The 21,484-nt window shown below is 48.8% G+C and overlaps 7 protein-coding genes across 7 annotated transcripts; 2 read left to right on the top strand and 5 right to left on the bottom strand.

The window, feature by feature from the left end:
* Positions 1–2,642: 2,642 nt before the first annotated feature.
* BC939DRAFT_526852 (uncharacterized protein) lies at positions 2,643–4,526 on the bottom strand (the record flags this gene model as incomplete). The annotated part of the gene is made up of 3 exons (XM_051561388.1): positions 2,643–2,690; positions 2,796–3,431; positions 3,519–4,526. 3 exons carry the CDS (start codon positions 4,524–4,526, stop codon positions 2,643–2,645), a joined length of 1,692 nt encoding a protein of 563 aa, XP_051414843.1.
* Positions 4,527–4,720: 194 nt separating this feature from the next.
* BC939DRAFT_443982 (uncharacterized protein) lies at positions 4,721–5,977 on the bottom strand. Its single transcript, XM_051554610.1, has 3 exons — positions 5,653–5,977; positions 5,088–5,568; positions 4,721–4,975 (listed from the first exon to the last, which is right to left on the bottom strand). Exons 1-3 carry the CDS (start codon positions 5,831–5,833, stop codon positions 4,927–4,929), a joined length of 711 nt encoding a protein of 236 aa, XP_051414842.1. The 5' UTR covers positions 5,834–5,977; the 3' UTR covers positions 4,721–4,926.
* Positions 5,958–8,338, bottom strand: BC939DRAFT_71520 (uncharacterized protein). The gene is made up of 4 exons (XM_051561856.1): positions 6,548–8,338; positions 6,354–6,458; positions 6,201–6,264; positions 5,958–6,116 (listed from the first exon to the last, which is right to left on the bottom strand). The coding sequence occupies exons 1-4, from the start codon at positions 8,127–8,129 to the stop codon at positions 6,083–6,085; spliced, it is 1,785 nt and encodes a 594-aa protein (XP_051414841.1). The 5' UTR covers positions 8,130–8,338; the 3' UTR covers positions 5,958–6,082.
* Positions 8,339–8,548: 210 nt separating this feature from the next.
* Positions 8,549–9,906, bottom strand: BC939DRAFT_500891 (autophagy protein 5-like protein; the record flags this gene model as incomplete). Its single annotated transcript, XM_051560094.1, has 6 exons — positions 8,549–8,748; positions 8,832–8,972; positions 9,061–9,148; positions 9,265–9,448; positions 9,534–9,670; positions 9,775–9,906. 6 exons carry the CDS (start codon positions 9,904–9,906, stop codon positions 8,549–8,551), a joined length of 882 nt encoding a protein of 293 aa, XP_051414840.1.
* Positions 9,907–10,884: 978 nt separating this feature from the next.
* BC939DRAFT_443976 (uncharacterized protein) lies at positions 10,885–13,361 on the bottom strand. The gene is made up of 3 exons (XM_051554609.1): positions 12,657–13,361; positions 12,280–12,565; positions 10,885–12,185 (listed from the first exon to the last, which is right to left on the bottom strand). The coding sequence occupies exons 1-3, from the start codon at positions 13,289–13,291 to the stop codon at positions 11,028–11,030; spliced, it is 2,079 nt and encodes a 692-aa protein (XP_051414839.1). The 5' UTR covers positions 13,292–13,361; the 3' UTR covers positions 10,885–11,027.
* A 463-nt stretch (positions 13,362–13,824) lies between these two features.
* Positions 13,825–16,886, top strand: BC939DRAFT_443974 (uncharacterized protein). Its single transcript, XM_051554608.1, has 8 exons — positions 13,825–14,186; positions 14,298–14,485; positions 14,597–14,622; positions 14,810–15,333; positions 15,410–15,530; positions 15,651–16,021; positions 16,101–16,472; positions 16,565–16,886. Exons 1-8 carry the CDS (start codon positions 13,980–13,982, stop codon positions 16,766–16,768), a joined length of 2,013 nt encoding a protein of 670 aa, XP_051414838.1. The 5' UTR covers positions 13,825–13,979; the 3' UTR covers positions 16,769–16,886.
* Positions 16,887–17,132: 246 nt separating this feature from the next.
* Positions 17,133–18,677, top strand: BC939DRAFT_394393 (kinase-like domain-containing protein; the record flags this gene model as incomplete). Its single annotated transcript, XM_051552149.1, has 6 exons — positions 17,133–17,342; positions 17,506–17,611; positions 17,727–17,815; positions 17,932–18,193; positions 18,320–18,463; positions 18,556–18,677. The coding sequence occupies 6 exons, from the start codon at positions 17,133–17,135 to the stop codon at positions 18,675–18,677; spliced, it is 933 nt and encodes a 310-aa protein (XP_051414837.1).
* Positions 18,678–21,484: the final 2,807 nt, after the last annotated feature.

Below are 21,484 nucleotides of genomic sequence, written 5' to 3'. Positions count from 1 at the left end.
AGGTACTATGAGATGTCAGAGTGGTCAAGGTTCATACTCCAACTCGATGTGGTGAACTGTGTTGACTAGCAAACGGACTCTTGCAGGTCCAGAGCAGTGGAGCAGTGGAGCAGTGAAGGAAGCAGGATGTCTGCAGCGTTGTTTGATTATGTGCGTGTGTGTGCGTGTGTGCCTGGAAGGGTCCTTCCTTGACCGCTGCAAAACTCACTCGATAATACTGCTGAACAGAAGTCATGCGCTGTCTCGGGCATGTAATTTGACTGCTGCGTCTTTGGATCGAGGGTCCCACAATTATCAACCGGCCAATGCGGTCCAACGATCAGATCAGTGATCAGTTGTTTCACTAGCGACTACCTCCTGTGCGGTATAAAAAGACCACCCTCCCTCTCTTTCTTTTTTCCCTAAAGTCTTCGTGCCGGTCTAGCAAGGCGCGTAAGCGCTCCCTTGAGGTGCTTGACCACCAGCTACAGCTTGCAGTGGCCTTAAAGCTAGCTGGGGATTCTTGGCCTCTTGGGGGCTGCCCTATTCACTTTACTTTACTTTACAAAGATAACAAAGAAACAAGTGTGGGAAAAGCAGGGCTCATGAGGAACAAGGACGGACCAGGTGCATCGCTCATGCTGTTTTCTGCATTCAATTTGAACCAGATCACTCTGCCACGTGTGCGGTACTCTTTTGGGCGTAGTCTGTTTCGTCTTCAAATATAATTTCCTATCCGGCATGTCGATGCGCGCGCGAAGGAGCCCACGATGCACCAGTATGCAACAAATTTGCGCGCCGAGCAGGTCTCCCTTGGCCTAAACTCACAGCTATGATTGCCTTGTCCTTGCCTCATGTTGCAAGTCGTACTTTGAACCAGCTCGTTTTGTGTCGATGCTTGTAGCAGCATTGCTTCGTTAGGTGCCAGGTAGAGTCTGGATATTGCGACCTGCAAGCATATGCTTTTTTTTGCAATATTGATATCAAAATGCTTAAAGCGAAGCTAAGCGGCCAGCAGTACCACCCCCAGTTGTGCAGTTATGCACCAGGCCTGCAACACGCTCACTTCATCGACCAAGCAGGCCACACTCGGTTAGGTCTCTCTGCATTTTCACCACCACCACCAAGATCGCAACCCTACCTGGCTGTATACAAACTATTGCGTGTCTACTCATCTCCTATGCATATGTTGCATTAATTTGCTTCCTAGATGAAAACGGATCAAAGAGGCCTCAAATTTCATGTCAACCTTAACAAACACAAAGGACTCAGTAATTATACTTGTCAGCGCATGAGACCAGTACAGGTGACGTTATGGATAGGTTCCAGGAATTGAGAGCGGCCTCTTGGCCTTTTATAAATATCTTGTAAATGGTACCAGAGTATGTATCTCAAGTAATAGAAGTAACACGCAAAAGGAGAGCGCTCGGAATCCTCAAAGTTCTCAAGAGTAGCGCATGTCGACTTGTAGCTTTCAGTGCTTTCGGTTAGCACTTGAAACAATACTAGGAAAGCCGCAGTTTTGCGACTAACAATGCAACATCTTTTCTTCTTCTTGCACTCATCACATAACACAAACAAACATAGCTTTAGCTCTAAAGAATATCATTAAATCCTTTCAAAGAGCTTTAGTAGTTTTGATCCTCTATGCAATGATTAACAATCTTCAGCAACCGAAGAGGGATGTCCAGTAGATGATGCTCTCCCACATTAGGAAATGATCCCCGAATAAGGTTGTGGCTGTGCCTGTTACATCGGCTGTTGACGCTGTGGGGATCACATAGTTCCTACCGGCTACTGTGCACCCTCACCCGTGCTCTTGCCCATACTCATGCATCCGATATCTCGACTTCAGCATCCCTCTTCTTAAGCGTCACCAGCGCATCAATGATCGCAAACCATCGCGACTGAGATATACACGAATTTGTAAATCCAGGACATATCGCAGATGGGTTTAAATGGGTTGAGAAAAAAATAACGGTCGGGTTCTGCGCGGCCTCATAAGAACTGGGCGAGGAAGACTAAATGCGCCCGTATTTAAACTATGGCTCCAAAATAGACTTTTTCTGTGATGACATGGCCTCTCAGCGAGGAAGATATATAAACATAAAAAAAAAAAAAAGTCGTTCTAAGAATTATAGGGCTCCAGCCTTGCCAGGGAAGAATCCACGGAGTTTTTGATAATGCGGTAATTGCGAAGTACTTGCACGCCACTAGGAAATAACTGAGGTGAGGGAGGTAGAAGAGGAAGCGGGGTGGCTGAACCAAATTGGAGGCAGAAAAAAAGAAAGAAAAGAAAGAAGGTGCAATATAGATACCAAGTTAACAACTTACGATGATAAGTTGTATTAAGCGACGGCTAGATCGTATTTTATAGACCTAGTAGCCTGGTACTTTGTATAAACAGTCAACCGACTGGATGTTTATATCAGGTTACGCCATGGAGCTGCCGTATAATCAACCGGGTTCTCTATCGCTCTAAAGAAAAGTTGGACAGTCCTAACCCCATCCATGGCAAGAACCGCGGTTATCGGACGCGCCGACACCCATACTATGACAGCGCCAGTTTCCTACTCATAAGCAAATGAACGAAGCGGCCATGTCGTCGCAGAAACGCTGATTTTATTTGCAAAGATTCATTCATTTAATATAGACGCGACGCATCATAGGCGCCGTCGCTTCGATCCAGTCTTCTTCGAGATCTGCTCTTTCTAAGCATACATGGCCACCATGAGTAAAGATCTCGTTAGCAATGACAGTCCAAGGTTGATAACGCCTCGCAATCTTTCAAGTATGACTTGGTTAACTTGACTTACTCGCTTCGGAGAGGTGGCGTGCCGTGGACCCACAATATCATCGTCCTCAGGTATCACGATCGCCTGATATGGTATATATTCACTCACAGTTCTACTCGCACGGCTATTCTCGGTTTGGATGAATGGCGGCGTAGCTTGAAGTTCCTGAGCATCGTGAGTCGCTGGCGCCAGGAGCAGACGACGACTCACAGCGACCCTTTGAGTTTTCTTGGGCAGGTTTCGACATGTCATCACCGAGTGTCTCTCAGTGTCTTCTTGATGTACCACTTCGCTTGCAACTTGGTCCTTTCGGTCCGTGAACGTCCCTTGAGCTTCGTAGTAGGTTCCAGAAATGCGGTAAGGGTATCCAGTTCCCTCCATAGCTTCTTTGTTAGTCAAAACATCGGGGGTGCGTGATCTTATGGGCTTCTGTTCTGCGGGCAGTAATTTGGCTTGAGTCGGCTCAGTCGTGGTCTTGGTTTCCTGATATCGAGCTTGCCCGTTGGCCTTCGCGAGTTCAATGTGTTCAGATGCCTTGCTTCGGATGCGTGATTTTGGCTGTAGCCGTTCGGATTGTCCTCTCCTGGTTCTTGGAAGTTGGGCTTGCTCACCTTCTTCCATACATTGACACCGATGCTTTAGCATATTTTGATTCTGCTATAGGTGAAAACGACAAAGCAATATCAATGCCACATTCGGTTCTCCTTAGTAACAACGCATTCATCTGTAAAGTATATCGCTTACTTCGACGAGCACCGATAGCGTCTTCGCCTGGATCTCCATGGTCGACCTCATATTCCTCACCATGTCCACCACGCCATCAGACTCCTGCCGAAGCCATTCAGTCCTGATCCGATTTTGCTCTTCCTTCACGCTCGCCTTATCCGAAGCGTATTGCCGGATCGCCTCCAAAATCTCCTCAGCCTTGGTTCGCAAAGCCAATGTATCCGCGTCTCTGTCCTCCTTGACCATGTCATCTCTCGCAAATCGCTTCTCAATTTCACCAAAACAATGCTGGACCTTGTCGAGTACCTGATCAAAAGATGAGAGCTTATCCAAAAGAAGGCGAACCTCCCGAGATCGCGAGAATAGTGTTGCGGTGAGCGAGTTGAATGCCCCTTTGCTAGGCTCGGGGCAATCTTGTTCGCTCTGGGTGGCATTCTCGTCCGTGCCCAACCCATCACAAGATCCTTCTGGCTGTTTGGCACGTGCCGGTGAATCCTTGCAGATATACGATCGTAGATACGATGGGATCGACGTGTTTAACATGGATCTACTCACGAGCAGAGTCCCATCTGAAAGAGTAGGTTCCATGCCGCCCACAGAAGCTGGTGCCAGGGTAATTAAGGACTGAGCAGACATTGCGGATACTGGAGTAGTAATACTGCTGGTTATCGAACTCCCTGATGTAGCTTGTTGCATAGATACAGTTGTTGGGGCTGGTTTACTTGCTCGATCAGTAAACGTGTCATTTGCAAGAATCGAAGGCGCTCGAGAAGGCTCCGTGGAATAGGAGCCATCAAAAACTGATCCTGCTGCACGTCCTAAGTGAGCCCCGAGGGCGGGCCGGGCATACGGACTGTGGTCACACCAATGCTGATATCCTGAAGATTGGTTTGACTTGGGAGCGGGGATTGGGGCCGGAAAAGAAAAAGAGTGTGGGATTTGAATGTGCTGTGGATCTGGGGGAGCTGGAGGTAAGGCAGCCATTGGGGCGATGGGGATTGGCCTCAAGGGGATCCGTTGACTCATGATTAAGAATGACTAGCACTAAGATTCTGGCAAGCAAGATGGAAAAGGCGGACAATCAATGCTGTCGAAAGAGAGAAAGGGAAGAAACGAAAGACGTGGTTGCAGGAAGATTATATCCGACCAGCGCCACCAAAAACGAGGGTCATCGTCTCGTTGATACCAAGACATCCTCGAAATTTACGTGAGATTCAAAGGCCGAGCGTTTTATTATTCTTTTCAGTTTCTGACAACAGATTGCCATGTCCAAGTGAACGGTCCATGAGTCAAGTCTCAGAAGACAGTGGGTATATAACGCGAATGAATAGGACGCGCAATCTGTCGATGACTGTGCTGTATTCGCAAGGTACTTATGTCCGGCGCGCTTTGTAGGTGATCATATCGAGTGTCCTCCTTGCTTTCTTCAAGTCCTGCATGCTCGACAGTAGTGTTCGACATCCGACTTTTCGTAGCTAAATCCGCAAATAGATTGGTAATGGTCAGACGAGAAGGAGTTATAGCCAACACTTCATGCCCTGCCCATGAATAGATCGTCATGCACTCTTATTTCTTTCCAATGGTTACCTTGTTACACAGCATGCACGACATGCAAATGCTTGACATGAGAGACAATTGACTGCACAGAACTGGCACTGAGGTCGCTGACAGATCGAGCAAGAATCGATCAGAGCCTGATACCGATCCCGCATTCCTGGGATCCGACTTGTTTCACACCCACTAATCTCGCCCGCACAATCCGAAAACGTCCATGCTCTCGCTAGCGGTACCGCCGAAGTGGGGAATCCCGAGTTTTGATACGGAGCTACTTGAGAGTGGAAAGGCAAGTGTTGCTGCTGTTGTTGCTGTGATGACGGCTGGGCTTTACTGAATGCGAACAAGCGTCTCATGGCTTCTGCTGGACTTTCTTTCTGCGCCAGTGCTTGCAGTTGCTGCTGCTTTTGGTATTGCTGTTGCTGTAGCAATAACTCATGTTCTTGCTGTTCCTTCTGCTTCTGTTCCTCCAGTAATCGCCTCTGTCCCTGCATCATCAAAGTCATCGTCCTATCTGCGTAAAACAAATGATGTCAATTACCAATGGACACATCATCGATAAGATACAGGAGTCAATAGGCCCGTGTAGTCGTGTTACCATAGACGATCTCCTGCTCAAGGCCGATGCCTGACCGGGTCTTCATGACGAGTGGCGAGATATCTTCATAGGAACTCTTTCGTTTACGGGGGCCAGCTTGGTTTCCTTCTGACGAAGCAAAGTGCTGTACTGGAAACGAGTCCATATGGCTGTGAAACGTGAAGGTTGTATTGTTGTTCATCGTTGTCAAAAGGTTGCGTCCTTGATGGTCAGGGTGGATGATCGATCCCACAGGGTGGCGATGTCGTTGCTGATGCAAACGCCTTTATTCATATACGCGGTCAGAAAGAATAAATTTTCTTATGTGTTGCTGTGTTTGCAGTTATGGAGGCTGGCATAAAATCCATGTCATTTGTTAAAGGGCTTGTTATTTTAGGTACATGCACGAAATGTGTACAGAACGCGATACAAGACAATATGGGGTGGCACACTAGTTCCTCGTTGAGGCATGCATGAACAAGGATCTATGCAGCGGTCGTATTAACAAGCCGGTTAGGAACAGGCACGATAAACGCTAGGCAATGAAGCGCAACAATCACGCTACCTACATTTTTGAGTTGTTGTATCCTGACAAGTACGCGTCTTCCATCGCCGACTGCGTGACCGAGGAATCTAAAGACAACAGTTAGTTAAAGAGGAGCTGTTAAGCCAAATATTTGTAGCAGCACTATATTTAATGCGCGCATACGACCGTAGCTCACCAGAAAGGTCGCTAAAGGAAGACCCAACCGAATTTTGTGCGCTGGACTTTCGAGAGCTGGCCCCTGATCTCTCTGGGCTAGTCCTTATTTTCGAAGAGAATTCGCCTAGCGAGAGAAGACATCACATTTCTTAGGTGCCCCGTTACTCGAGTATCACAACAAGAGTCCATTAAGTGATCGGAATAAGTGCTTACCATGACCTAAACTCCGCATCCGAATAGGTCCCACAGTCTCCTTGAATCGAATGCCCCTTACCCTATGATCGTCATCATCATCCCCTCCGCCGTGATCCAAAATTTCTTCCAGAGCCCCAGTACCAAGACTCGCCAGTTCATCATCAAGCTGAAAAGGCATCTTATCTCCTGAGGCCGTCCTCCGCTGATATCCATCGTTTGTTGGTTTCTGAAGGATGCCCGATGTCGAGGCGCCGGTGCTAGGGAGAAACGCTAATACGTCCTCCAAATGAAGCTGCTTGATCTGTTCACTCAACGGTCCGGATTCATCCTGACTTGCGCTGTCGCCTTCCCTATCCGTGTGCTCGTCTTCGGTTTCGTCGTCATCATCATCGTTATGATGATGGTGGTTTGTCTGAGAGTAGAAAGGAGTCTGATCCATGAACCCCAACCCATATACGCCCTGCATCTGTGTAAAAGATGATTGCTGAAAGGCGCCATGTCTGTCACTGCTCGTATTCTCACCAAGTTGTTGACCCCGTGAAAAAGAATCATTCGACGACAATTGATTAAAGAACGACGTCTCCTCAAAGATCTGCGAAGTGCTGTTGCTTTGTGAATATGGCGTCGAAACTGAAGACACTGTCGAGGAGCGTTCCTGATCCTGAAATATCGATGGATTTCCCTGTGTGGCCGACCGTCCTGGAGAACTCCGCGCACTGTGGCCTGATGATGTTGATGGATGACTGAGTCGCGTAGAAGCAGACAGGGTAGCCTGATGGAACGGATGTGCAGGCTCCGCAACTCTCCGAATCGATTCTGCCATGGCATTTTCATCCCTTGGAGACGTAGGAAGCATTGTCATTGGGTTATTGAGCCGCCGTTCCTGTGCATTGATAAGTTGCGATCCCCGCGTTGAGCGAGGCTGTGATGGTCCGCGATTTGACAACACCCCAGAACTATACACATTGTTATCTACAGCTGCGTTTCGTAAGGAAGATGATGGAGAGGATGGCTGGACAGGACGAATGGTTGAAGCCGAAGACGACATCGAGGCGGGTCGTGCTGAAGAAGGGAACGTCGAAATGCTGCCCGAGAGCGATGGGCTGGCCTGTGCCTTTGATGCTCCCTCACAAATTTGGTTAATGCTGGGATTGGAGTTGTTGTTGGGGATGCCACTAAATGTCCCTCCTTCCCTCTTGGCTACCGAGCGCTGGTCCTTCTCGCTCAGTTGCCCATATCCCGCGTTGACCAGGGGCTCTGTGGATAGGCCTTCTTTCACTCCTTGCGCCCATTGAGAAAGCGGCGATGGTTGCTGATGTGTTACTAAACTTCCACCTAACGACGCTTTCACGGTTCCGGGCCCAATAACGCCGAAATGCATTGGTCGGGAGGTTCCATGCAGCTGAGCAGTAAAGTCCTGCTGCTCTCCAAGTCGATGCAAATCCTGCAACTGGTTCTGATACAGGAAAGCTGCATGTCTGATGAGAAACGGCACTGGGACGTTGCCCAACTGTCGAGATACCGCGTTCCCTATGAAAGAATGATTCAATAAAGAGCGCGAGGGCGTAAGTCCTTTCCAATCGATAAGGATATCTGACATCCAGTTTTTCTTTACAGCGCACAACTAGGCCTTGATTCTTACAGTCGACAAGTGATGGCTTCGTCTGTCCAATGATCTGCCAGAGCGTCTCCTCCATTGCCTCTGTCCATTGCACCTAACGACCGGTAAGAGATTCCAGTTAGGGTGCGAATGCATGCATGCATGCATGCATACACAACTTGTATGCAGTTAACGAGAGGCTGTGTCTTTACTGGCTGGGTATCGATAAAGCCCTCAGGTCTAGGGTAGGGTAGCCGTATGACGACGTGAATGGGTTCCTCTGATGGTTCCATGGCAAATAGAGTCGGAGTGTCGGTCAAGAAGGGGAAGCAGCGGTGTGCCAATGTTGTGTGGAGAGCCAATTGAGAGAGCAGGTGCACGGATCAGACCAGGAGGCTGTACAAAGAACATTTTTTATTTCAAGGGTGCAGGATGACAACGAGGTGCAAAAAGTTGTCTGGATAGGCCATATTCTGAGCGAACCATACGGCATTGACGTCTAGGCTAGGCTTGATGCCGTGGATCATAACCGATGCACCCGCGTGATCATCGTCACTCCCCAGCGGAAACAGGTCTGGCAGGGCAATATTCAGGATCTGCCGCAGCGTCCTTGGCTGGCCTATCATCCGCCGCAGATCGAATCAACGGGTCAGAACATGCATCTTCATCAAAAATACACACGTAGCCAGCACGCTAACTTACCCTGTTCGTCCATAGGGGACACTGGATTCTGTATCACAGGGCAGTTCTCGGGCAAGTAGATCCGGATGGGCAAGAACTTGGTAGCTGCCCCATCGTTCGACACTAGCTTCTGGTTCATTCCCCAGAACAGATCATAGCTTTCTGTGTGAGATATAACGAGTTCAATTAGCGAGAGTAGCCTTCTTTTCAAACAAAATAGCCCGCGGTCAATGATGAATGTCATCCTTACTTGACCACAGTCCATTCCACAACTGCATTTGATCCGCCTTTGACATATTCATAACTTTTTTGGTCGATCCATTGCGGAGGTAATCTGCCTGTAGGAGAAGTAAAATTGGACGTAAACACGATATGAGTAAATCAAATCGATATGGTGCATCATGGACTAAGGCGCATCATTTTCTTTTTCCATGTTCTGATAATGGTACTATACCTCCTTGATCATGGACATGAAATAGTCCTGGCAGCTGTCTGTGAGTGAACTTTTGATCAGCTTATTGCTCGGAAAGTTTCCAAAGTGCACCATGATCTTCCATGGCAACTCTGGTTCGGACACCCCGTGTGCTGCTGAGGCTTGTAGTCTATGAATGTCATAAAGTAGCCCAATCGGATAGTGCCTGGTGCGTGTAATATCTTTGATTTTAGACGCGTATTTTCCAATAATGAAGCAAAGGGTATGTGAAAAGCGAAAGAGCAGCGTACCATTTCAAGGGAGTTCCTTCGTAATCATACCAGATCTCAAAGTCGTCGCCTGTCAATTGAGTGCGCCCATGAGCTGCAAAGTGCCTCTGAACTTGTCTCGTCAAAAATGGCAGATACGAACACCGTGGAGTTTCGACCTATCGAGGTTTCGGGTAGGCAACAACGCGTTAAACTCGTTGGTTGATCACATTCGCACCAGACTGGTAACACTGAAATTTGATCCAGTCAAATCGCCTGTTACCAACAAGGACTCCCGTTCCCGGAGATCACATCGTGCAGCTTCAGCTGGATCGAGTACAAGTTGGATCGGGAGGGATCCGTACCAGACCGCCCTCGTAACAGGGTTGTAGGGTGCTCCTGCTGTAGTGTCCATTATTGCTTGCTTGTGTGTTGTTGACTGTAGACTGTGGTGGTATGTTGAGGTCAATGCGGAATAATCAGGGCGTTTCTGGTCCCTGGATCCGCCCCCCCTTTTATGTTGCCGCCAATTGCCACGCGAAAGCGATAGGACGTACTTCTCCTATGCTGATCAACATGGTGCTCACTACAATGAGATTCGATCGTTGCTTCTCTTCAGAATCCATCTTGATCCGTGTCATCGGTGTCATCGGTGCAACAGCCCAGTTTTAACAATAGCCTGTAGGAGGAGTCGGCGGGCGAGGGAGGGGCTCTCGTAGTTGGACCGTGACCAGGATCCCATCCTTCCGCGTCTATTTTCTACTCTGCTCGCAGCTGGCCTCCTCCTCACCTCTCTCTCTCTCTCTCTCTCTCTCTCACCCTCTCTCACCCTCTCTTGCTGACTCACGCAGGGCGCCCACCGCTCTGACGAGCCTTCGACTCTTTAGCGTTTCTACTCATAATAGATGATACTGCGGGTAATTAGTAGCCATCCTGCTCCTGCGCGCGATCTCTGCAGCTTCAATCGTCTACATCCATTGTATACCTACTTTTTCTCATGCCTATCCTTCGGTGCAGCATGGTCTCAGTGTTGAACTTTTCTACTTTACCATTGGTAGCATCACTTTTTATTTAATAAACCTGATTGCGGTTTAGCAAGTTTGGAATGGATAACTATATCATTACGAAGGCGTTGGCACAGGTATTCAACAAGATCTTCAGTGGTGAATAGGATGGCGAAGGGTGATGAAGGGTATTGTCGTAGTCGTGATAAACAAACAGGCAGCGTACAGACGGATCCCTCGCAGCGTTAAATTTTGCAGGGCTCAAACAGTTCATTCAAAAGTCGAAGGCCGACAAAATTTAAAATAAGATTATTGATCCCCATTTGCCCAGATGATCTTTACTATACAACTCATACGAACAACGAAATAGAATCAGGCACAGTCATGCGCGTTGCTTTCCATACTAGGGTTTATTATACAATGGGATCCGATTGCTGTATGCGATGTATGCGGCGCCTACGATGACTAGCTCGTGATGAGGCGCCAGTTGTTGCTGCCATCTCGTAGCAGCTATAAGCTTGATGTTGGGTCTTCATTTGCTCCTGTTGCTGTTGCCATTCTTGTTGTCCTTGGAGAGTTGCTCATTCCGTGAGCTGTTTCGGGGCGCGTTCGCTACAGACTGCAGCTGCGGCAGTTGAATAGAATCCTCCTTTGCGATGACGTTGGCCGGATCCCGGTGTCCTGATTCCTTGCGCTGACTACGAAGACAGGCCTCCTCGTCGCTAACCTCGTACTCTTTGCCGGCTTGCTTCATCAGGTTCACAAAGTAATCGTCTTCCTCGTCCTCGTCCGAGTAGCCTCCGTCGACAAACTCCACGTCGCGCAGGGGCGCGATGCGATTGGCGATTGGCTTCCCAGATTTCACTGACTGTTGTTCGAGTTTCGTATTCTGCCGTTCCTTCATGGCCTTATTCTTTTTCTTTTTCGTCTTCCCCTTGCGTATTGCTCCGTCTTCCTCACTGCTGTCATTGCTGGAATATTTGTCGCTGCCATCCCCTCTTGAAATCTCCCTTTCTGCCGATTCCATATCGTCCAATCCGTGTATGCCCTCGGGTTCATTGTACATCCTCTGATAAGTACCGTCGTAGAAAACGTCCGCAATCTTTTGCCGATGTCGGATAATGGTCGATGGTATGATAAAAACGTCCTTGATCAGCGACACCTGAGTGGAATGGTGCAGCCCTGATGACTTCTGTTTGGAGTCGACCGCAACCCGATTATGTTCATCAAACCGCACATGAGTCGCTCGATCGTTCCTCGAATGCCCTCGATGATCAGTAAAAAGTTCCTGCTGTCGCTTCTGAGTTGCGCCAGTGAGAGTGCCGTAAGCGCGGACAAAAGCTTCTCGGACCTTCCATACTGCATATGAGCCTGCTGCTGTGTTGTTTTTGGGATCATTCGGGTCGTCGCATGATAGCACTAGCCTAGGTCCTGGACCACCACGGAAGAATGGAGCCGGAGTATTGGGATCCTTTTTATAATAAGATCCTCCATCCCTCACGGAGATACCGACGCTGTTATAGTTGAAGCAGAGTCCATAGAGCTCAAAGAACTCAATCAGGAGGACGCCCAGATTGTCTTGAGGGTTGATCCTTCGCATCTGAACTTGAGGGTGCATCTGCAAGAAGCTGAGGATCATGATCACAGTCGTGTAAGAACCGACGCCACCATGATAGACCTCGTTAAGACTCTGAATTAATGAATATTGAGATTGTCTAATAAGTATCGATTTCTTTATTCACAATAACAAGAACCAACTCGCATAAATAGCAAGCACTACTTACTTTAGTCATCAAAAAATGCTTGATAAGCATCGTCAAGGGTCGCAAAGCTGGCATCTCGTCAATGAAACTGTTGATCACTGCGCCACTCTGAACTCCGTTTATGATGTTGAACGAAATATCGACGGCAATTCCGCTGATAGCCTCCTTGAACTTGACGATAGGCACCTTAGCGGACGCAATGACGGAAATTTCGACCGCAGACTGGGTTACCCGAAGGTGGTTCGAAAGTCGGTGAAGGTCCTCCTTGAAGAATGCCTTGTCCCGAATCACTACAACGTCCAGATCACTATAAAGCACAAAAAGTAGACGGGTCCTGATTGAACCACTCTGTAACCAGTCTCAGTTCAATGCAAGAATGAATATCAAAGAGGTCTTACCTCGTAGGCAGGTAGAGCCTTGTATCAAAGCTTCCAAAAACCATCACATCGGCGTCGCTCCAGAGTTCTTGAATGATATCCCGGATTCTGCGCAGGACATATTTCCGGATCTGGTGCTCCTCTCTCGTCGGACTGATAAATTCGACAAAATCCTTCAGTTCCTGGGTCAGCATCCTGGGGACAGACGCCATTGCTGCGTAATTGCGGTGACCCATCCACGGACAGCCAGGGGGCGGGCCAGTTATGGGAGCTAGCTCGGGATCTGTCTCCTCGTCATCCTGCGAGCGCTTACGCTTTGTGCCATGCGTGTTTAATTGGGTATCTGCTGTACCCTCGTTTGTTGCAGATGATGATTTTTGGCCGACGTTGCCATTATCCAAATTGCCATCCTCTCCATCGCTATCCTCAAAGCCGATAAAATCCACGCCAAGCTGCATATCGTCACCCTTGGGCTGATCCTTGATCGCGGCGATGATGCTGGTGTTGGGGGTGGTGGTGGACCCTGGATTGCCTTCTTCTCCGCTTGAGATCGCCATGTCGGAGTCGCTTCCATCGTTATTCGACTTTCTCCTAGACGCCATAGTGGAATCCGGTGAAGTGAGAGAGGATGGATCTCTGTTGCCCAAGGTTTGCATTGCGTTTTGGTGTGTTGCATCGAAAATGCGGTCACTTTGCACTGCGCCCTAGATCTCAACAATTGGGCACCTGGCATGTTGCACAAACAACAACGAAGGATGTGGGGCGCCAAATACATGGGTCAAAGGTCGCATGGACAACAAACACCATAAACGCCTTCAGTTTAAGCAAGAAGTCTGTGCCATACACGGCACTACCATGGGTTCCGACTACACTGTCAGAAGGTCGTCATTGATATTGCACCATGGCACGGGTTTTCAGGCGGCCTGTGAACTCAAAGAGATTCCCTAATAGAGCTTTCCTCTGATCGTACTCGCAGCAAGTTGAAGTCGATGGCGACAAACTACGTCAATTGCGCTGTTAGGCGGAATTGGATGGCACCTCCTGTTGACTGGTAATTCACTCTGAGAATGCGTGCTTGGCGCACTTGGCCCTGCAACAGTAAATTGCGTGAAAATACTACGATGAAAGTACCAGGCTGTGTAGGTCCCTTGATGATGAAATCGTGAATCGTTTGCTAGCACCGTTAAGTAGGACCCTCTCCTTTTCCTTCTTTCATTCCTCATTCCCTCATTCCCTCATTCCTTTCACACTTCATTCCTTCAACCATTTTTCAAAGGAGCATTCATAACGCCTCATTCTTTTCTTCATTCAACAACCCAATTTCATTTAACTAAAGTAGGACCCATGGAACCTCAAGGCAAAAAGTATGCGATCGAGTACGACGAGGTCGACCATATCTATCGCAACGTCAATGCGACGGAGGGTCTCCTGGACAAGCCTAAAGCCCCACACTATGAAAATCTGAAGGGTCACACCATGGCCCATCTCTTTGAGTACATGGCCAACGAATACGAGGACAAGGATTTTATGGGCTGGAGAGATATCATCAAGGTAACGCAGCCTTTTATCTTGCATCTACACAGGTCAATTTCAGTGTCTATTTCTTGTTCTCTCCAGGGCTTCGTCATCTTAATATGTCACCGTCATTACAATCATTAATAGACGCACAGGGTCGAAAAGCAATCGTCCAACCCCGAGGAGAAACCAAAGAGTTGGACGACCTATGAACTCTCGGACTACCAGTGGATGTCGTACCGAAAGGCCAAGACGGATGCCGATCGCGTTGGTATGGGACTCAAACGTCTCGGCATTGGGAAGGATGACTTTGTCCTCATCTTTGCTAGTACATGGTACGTGGTTCTATGCATGTTAGCCATCTTTGCAGTGGGCATAGTGCCGCCTGGTTTTAATCTAGTATGGAGTTCTAAACAGAATGTTTTATTCCATCCTCTTTATTGTAGCCCAGAATGGTTCTTGATTTCACATGGTAAGTAGCCGTTTGCAGCCATGCGATGGTTGCAGTCAGTGAAGACAAGGCAGTATGGCAACATTTGCCAGGCTTACTAAGATAGAGTCTACTGCTTCACGATTTACGTCTTTTTGTTCATGTCATATTACGGGAGGTCTCCATTTTAACTGACGACATCTTGACACTTACAACGTCCTCTATGTAGGTTGCTTTACACAGTCGGCTACGATCGTGACAGCATACGACTCTATGGATGAAAAGGCGATCCGTTATATTATTAACCAGTCTAAGCCCAAGGCCATTTTTGCCGATGCAAACACACTGCCCGTCGTGTCCAAGTTATTGCAGCATGACAGCAACGGTGTCAAGGCTGTGATCTACACTGGCCCTGACTGGGAGGTGTCAGGACACATCCGCAAATTGGACGGTATTGCAAACAAGTCCTTCGAGGTTGTTCATATTAGAGAGCTCAAGAAGACTGGCGATGATCAAGCAGAGATCGAGACTGTTTATCCTCAGGCTGATGACCTCGCCTGCATAATGTACACGTCTGGATCAACTGGTGATCCTAAGGGTGCACAGCTGACACATGGGAACTTGATGGCGGCCATTGGAAGTGCTGGCGCCATGGTCGGCGCTCTGCTGGACAAGGATGAGGACATTGTGATCTCGTACCTTCCTCTAGCACACGTCCTTGAATTCGTTATCTCGCACTTTGTGGGGTCGATGGTAAGCGAAGTGCTTTTTGAAGGCCATCCTCGACTCTACATACGTTTTTGACAATTGTACTTTCTTCATGGAATAGGGCTGTCGCCTTGGTTTCGCTCGCGCGAGGACATTGATGGATGACGCAGTCGCACCAACAGCAGGCAGTGGAAAATCCAAGGGCGTTGGTGATCTTAAAGCCCTGAGGCCGACTCTAATGGGTAAGTAGGCAAAGTTTATGATGCGATGATGCCTCTTTTCAAATGACGTTTGCATTTTCATTTTTCTTTGGCCTATAAACCTTATTCGCGTCTTCTAAACCTTATATCTATATTGGATAGCTGGCGTGCCCACGATCTGGGAACGCATCCGCAAGGGAATCTTAGCCGAGGTCAACAAGCAGTCATTCCCAATCCGCACATTGTTCTTTGCTGCACTTAACACTAAGTGGGCTATTGTCCAGGCCACCGGCTCAGAGAACATTGCCACGCAATTGATCGACAAGGCCGTCTTTGCCAAGGCCAAGGAGTTGGTTGGCGGTCGTCTACGTCTTGCCCTGACAGGAGGCGCCGGCATCAGTGACGAGACGCACCGCTTCTTGAGTATGGTACTGTGCTATGTTATCTCGGGATATGGCCTGACCGAAGTCGGCGGTATCGCTGCCGTAACCTTCCCAGGCCTGGGACACCGTCTCCGCACAGTTGGACCACCTGTAAGTCGCATTTGATCAAGAACAGACTATTATTTTTATTTCTTTGATAAGACGCTAACGATTAGCTTAATTTTTCCAGGCACCAAGTCTCGAATTGAAACTAGTGAATGTGCCAGACACAGAGTATACAGGCGACAATGGAACAGGCGAGATCTGGTTCCGTGGCCCTGCTGTTATGAAGGGCTACTTCCAGATGGAAGAAGAGACCAAGAAGGTCATGACCGATGATGGATGGTTCAAGACCGGTGACATTGGTACGATGAATCCCGACGGCACGTTGTCGATCAAGGACAGGGTCAAGAATCTTGTCAAGCTGTCGCATGGAGAATATGTTGCCCTTGAGAAGTGTGAGGCCATCTATCGCGACTCAAAGGACATCAAGAACATTTGCATTATTGCAGACAACGGAGCGCCTGTGCTACTGGCAGTCGTTGAGCCGTCGCACCATGGGGTAAAGTCTTTTGTTGCACAGCTATCATAATGCTCGTAGACAGTTATGCGTGGGCAGTGCAATTAACCAAAGGATTTCTTCGTTTTATTTAGGCTTCGGATAAGGAGATCCTGGAGGTACTCAAAAGCCAGGCAAAGTCTTCGGGCCTGTCTAAGGCGGAGACGGTGCAGGGAGTGATCGTCGACGACGCAGACTGGGCGACGAACGGTTTCATGACATCGAGCAGCAAGGTCAAGAGACGCGATATCAAGAAGGCCCACGGAAAGGAGATCGATGAGATGCTCAAGAAGTTCTAAGTAAACCATACCTCCGCATGCCTACCATTCACGTATGAAATAAAATAACGTAGACGTACAAACCATACTTTCCGCCCAAGGTACCTTCACCAAAAGTGTGAAAAAAAGAGTGCCATCATCCTCAACCATCATCTTTGCCATCGTTTTCATCTTCCGCACTTTGGTTCTTACCCTCCTCCTCCTCCCCCTCTCGTCAGGCTTCTTCTTGCCGTCTTCATCCATTCTTCATCCTCAATCTCTGAGCGTCCATTCACACCCGTGTACATTCCTCGCATTCTTTGTTACACCGATAACGTCAGGCCTTCGACTCACTTCCTCTCCAACTCCTGTCATCAACTCGACCATGAATGCTGTCGGCCTCAACATGGCCCCACAAGGGACCATCCTCCCAGGGACGACTATCCAATTGGGCAGATACACCGTCGTTATCGACCGATACATCGCCGAGGGCGGGTTTGCGCACGTCTACCTTGCCACTCTTGCCAACGGAAGCGGCTTCCCTGTCGTTGTCAAACGCATTGCCGTTGCAGATAAAGAAAGGCTAGCCATTGTTAACAAGGAGATCGAGACCATGGTATGCACTTTGCGAGAGCAATTGATCCTTTATTGAGGCAACCTATTGCGCTTCTCAAGAGCAGTTGATCAGAGGATTTACTCTATCGCCAACGCTCTTCACGCCACACTCTCGCCCCGCAACATCGACTAATGTCATGTCCTTGGGAATATGTCGAACGTAGAAACGACTCGGGAAACACAAGAACATTGTAGAGTACATGGATTCTTGCATGGGAAAGCTCGAGGGCGGCGGATACGAGGTCCTCATTCTCATGGAGTACTGTGGAGGTAGGGTCAACAGAGCGACCTCTTTCTCTGAGTAGATCAGGGCCACAGAACCATATCTTGCACTGATAGCGGACTGCAGACTAACGTGCACCTCCCGCTTCATTCAATTCTAAAGGCGGTCCAGTGATCGATCTGATGAACAGGAGGCTACAACATCGCTTGACCGAGCCCGAGATTCTCAAAATCTTTTCCAATGTTTGCGAAGTAAGCACAACGTTTGTCCGGTTTTATGGTTTTTTCCTAAGGCATGAAATGCAAAATGCAGGGGTATCGACCGCGTGTCTGACTAGGTCGTTCTTTTCTTTTCGTTGCTGTGGTAGGCTGTGGCGTACCTACACTATTCTGATCCGCCGATTCTTCATCGTGACATCAAAGTCGAAAATATTTTGCTCTCCAACAACGACTACAAGCTGTGTGATTTTGGATCGGCCACGACCAACATCCTCAGAGGTGACAACATACCCAGGAATGTCAAGGATATCCAGTTGCTTGAGGAAGAGATCAACAACCATACCACGCTGCAGTACCGTGCACCAGAAATGCTGGATCTGTACATGCGAAAAGGCATTGACGAAAAGATCGGTAAGGTTGGATTTTTTGCTCAGGCATCGGTGACGTTTCATGCACCTTTTGCCCATTCGTTGTCTGGTAAATTAATCAGAAGAAATTGAATTAAAGGCTCACTCCTTCAGAACTGACCTTAAATAGATATATGGGCATTGGGAGTGCTCTTGTACAAGCTATGCTACTACACCACACCCTTCGAGGAACAAGGACAGCTGGCAATTCTGAATGTGCGGTACACCATTCCTGAGCACCCGATGTTTTCTCCCGGTCTTATCAGCCTCTTTCGTAAGTGAATAGACCGGATCAAGGAACTACTTCAGCTAAAGATACAGGTAAATCCGACGGTTGCTAACAAAAAAACCCTTTCGCTTGCATAGAGTCGATGCTGAAGGAAGACCCCAAACAGCGACCAAATATCTATCAGGTTATGAAGGTTACCTCGGCTCTGCGTGGACTATCTTGCCCCATCCAGAATGTAAGGCTGGATGATAGTAATTAATGAGCAAGTGCTGGACGAATGTGGCCGCATGTCATTGACTCGACTATTCTTACTATTTACACTACCAATCTCTAGATATATCCCGATATCTCATTAACGCCCACAGCACCCGAGTCGCAACCTTCGGCAACAGCCAACATTCTCAGCAACTCAACAGTCTCGCGGCCCATGGACATTCTTCCCTCAATTGAGCCCATGCGCAGAGGACGCCCAACACGTCAGCAGCCTGCCGCTGCAGTATCTATGCAAAACAACGATGTCCAGAGCGCGTTCCCTGCAACATCAAATGGCGATTTCAACTCTGGATTTGACGATTCTTTTGGACAGTTTGCGGACACTACAGATCCAGTATCAAAGTTCTCAAAGATTCCTCCGATGGGCGATCCGTTCGATTTCTCGGGCACTACCTCCTTTGATAACCCCAAGAAGAACGAGGCGAAGCGATTCACGCTCGATCTCCTGGCTGGAAAGGATGAGTTTGGGTTTGATTTTGCAAGTTCTGGATCCAACAATCGCACTCCTGCCTCTTCTAGCTCTGCGTCTGCCCCGGCACCGGCACCCGCCCTGGCACCTCGGCCCCGACCTCCATCTATCTCTCCTGATCTCCTTCGATATGATGTTCCTACCGCCAACACACCTGTTCATTCGAAGAGTAGCATGCCTAGTCAGCTCTCAGGGACGAATCAAGGATTTGCTGCAAAGGCCAAGCTGGCCGCTGACGATCTCTTCTTTGGGTCTTCAACAGGCATCAAAATCGACGCAAGCGGTATGGGCTCTCGGTCTGGCACACCCTCGTCCTTTGGCAGCCTGCAACAGGCACCTATTGGATTATCCTCACCATCCTCGAACATCGGCTCACAGTCCTCGGGTGTGTCGAAGCCGTTACTTCCAACTCGACAGACCTCTCTCCAGTCAGGACAGCCCTCACCATCCTCTGCTAAGTCCATCGTTGGATATTCAGCTTATTCCGGAGCAAATAGTTTGACGAACAAAAACGTCCACGACGACGGCACAGGAAATTCACGATCTGGACTGCCAGCTGCTGCATCCCCTAGCTCATCATCTTCCAGCAGACAGCGACCGATCAGCTCTCAGGACCCACTCCCAGCACCGATAGACAGCCTTAAACTCTTGCAGCGACAGCAGATGGAGCAGCTCGGCAAGTTCAGCTTTGATATCAATTCTTCACTCGTACCTCAGAATACACAGGGAAAGGCCAGAGTTCTTGACACGAGCCGAACCTTGGAAGGTATGAGATCTGTGGGAGCTACATCAGTAGGATCAGCATCTAACCCATCAACGCTTGCCTCACGTCCTCAAGCGTACTCGTCGACTGGTACCCCATCAGTGCTCCCTATTAAGATCTCTGATTTGACATTTCTGGACAAAAAGGAGCTCTCGCGAAGGGACATGGAAGCCGAACTCAAATTGATAGAGCTGCAACAAAAGGAGTTTGAGCGGCAACAGCAGGGATTGCTGGAAACGCAGAGGCGACAGCTTGAGGAGCAGCAGCATCAACATCGACTTCAGCAGGAGCAGTTGCAGAAGCAGCAGCAACAACAGATTCAGCAGCAGCATGAAAAGTGGCAGGAGCGCAAGCGCATGCTTAAGGAGCAGGAGCAGCTGACACAGAGGCAGGTCATGCAGCAGAGGGATCTCCAGAAGCAACACGAGTGGCAACAGCAGCAGAACCAGCAACAACAGCAGGAACCACAGCAGCAGTCGAGAGATATGTACATGAAGTCGATTCCTGGCACGGGTCCTATCCAACACTCTGCTGTGCTCTACTCTGGAGGATCATTAACGAATGGTCGAGCGAGTATGGATGAACAGGAGCGACTCAAATCCGGCGGTACCTCAGCTCAATCGTCCTTCATGTCCTCACCGGCTACTACTTCTCCTTATCTAAACTCAGATTCTTCTACGATGACCACTCCAGTTGTGCCTGTCAAATCTACTCGCCGGATTGGCATGACCGGGAGTGGTACTTCAAGCACATCGACGGCATCGGCATCCTCTTCTACTACGCCTGCAGCAGCATCAGGTAGCAAAGCCCGTCGCACTTCGGTGAACTGCCTCCCACCCGGTCAGAAGCCTGAGCTGCTTCCAAAGCCAACCCGATTCAGGATGAGGGACGATACAGGAACACTGGTTGCGGGTGAAGAAGAGGCGTTTAAGAAAAAGTTCCCGAGTGCGGATCTGGACGATGATTTGATTCAGTTCCAGACATCGCCGTCATCAGCGACAAGAAATAGAGATATCGGGTCGAATTATGACAGCCCGGTACAAGGGTCTGCGGCTCTCAATGGCCACTTGCATGGTAACACGCAGTACCTATCGCCTTCACAAAGGGCCCGGGAGTTGAGATTGATCAGTAGTAGCAGCGCACGGACAGAGGCAGAGGAGGAGGAGGAGGAAGAGGAGACGTTGGTGAGGTCAAGGCATCATCAAGTCAAGTCCCCAGCACCTGTGTCATCTGCATCACCTTCGGCTTCGCCGTCGTCGTCCTCGAATGGTCGGGCTCATGCGGCGGTGCAGGATAGCGCGGAGGAATCGATGACGCCTATTGAATCTGTGCGGGAGCGCGTCCAGCGGATGAACCGCGTCGGACGCATTGCATGATAGAGCTGTCCGAAAGTGTGTGAAACTGATTCTGATAATAAAAGGGCGAACGGATATAGACCAGCACGCATAGAAATGGAGCTTATAATTTTTGTTATTGTCGTTGTTGCTACTTCGATTGTTCGATTGTTAAGCGAGCTGCCATTAATGGAGATCTTCGAAAAATAGAGATTTTTCAACCCACT

This window comes from Gamsiella multidivaricata (assembly GCF_025024155.1).
Source record: "Gamsiella multidivaricata strain RSA 2152 chromosome Unknown BC939scaffold_15, whole genome shotgun sequence".
NCBI classification, from domain to species: Eukaryota; Fungi; Mortierellomycota; class Mortierellomycetes; order Mortierellales; family Mortierellaceae; genus Gamsiella; species Gamsiella multidivaricata.
Note: the sequence above shows the minus strand (reverse complement) of the source record. Positions and strands in the feature narration are given on the sequence as shown.

Bases quoted from the DNA above. Each gene is read 5' to 3' on its own strand.
- BC939DRAFT_443982 (XM_051554610.1), bottom strand. From the start codon at position 5,833: ATGAACAACAATACAACCTTCACGTTTCACAGCCATATGGACTCGTTT. The intron at 5,569-5,652 runs GTAACACGACTA...TGTTTTACGCAG, and splicing joins TGAGCAGGAGATCGTCTATG to ATAGGACGATGACTTTGATG. The intron at 4,976-5,087 runs GTAACCATTGGA...TTGCGGATTTAG, and splicing joins CGTGCATGCTGTGTAACAAG to CTACGAAAAGTCGGATGTCG.
- BC939DRAFT_71520 (XM_051561856.1), bottom strand. From the start codon at position 8,129: ATGTCAGATATCCTTATCGATTGGAAAGGACTTACGCCCTCGCGCTCT. The intron at 6,459-6,547 runs GTAAGCACTTAT...TTCTCTCGCTAG, and splicing joins GATGCGGAGTTTAGGTCATG to GCGAATTCTCTTCGAAAATA. The intron at 6,117-6,200 runs GTAGGTAGCGTG...ACCGCTGCATAG, and splicing joins GGATACAACAACTCAAAAAT to ATCCTTGTTCATGCATGCCT.
- BC939DRAFT_443976 (XM_051554609.1), bottom strand. From the start codon at position 13,291: ATGCAAACCTTGGGCAACAGAGATCCATCCTCTCTCACTTCACCGGAT. The intron at 12,566-12,656 runs GTAAGACCTCTT...TGTGCTTTATAG, and splicing joins AGGCTCTACCTGCCTACGAG to TGATCTGGACGTTGTAGTGA. The intron at 12,186-12,279 runs GTAAGTAGTGCT...TCATTAATTCAG, and splicing joins AGCATTTTTTGATGACTAAA to AGTCTTAACGAGGTCTATCA.
- BC939DRAFT_443974 (XM_051554608.1), top strand. From the start codon at position 13,980: ATGGAACCTCAAGGCAAAAAGTATGCGATCGAGTACGACGAGGTCGAC. The intron at 14,187-14,297 runs GTAACGCAGCCT...AATCATTAATAG, and splicing joins GCTGGAGAGATATCATCAAG to ACGCACAGGGTCGAAAAGCA. The intron at 16,473-16,564 runs GTAAAGTCTTTT...CGTTTTATTTAG, and splicing joins TTGAGCCGTCGCACCATGGG to GCTTCGGATAAGGAGATCCT.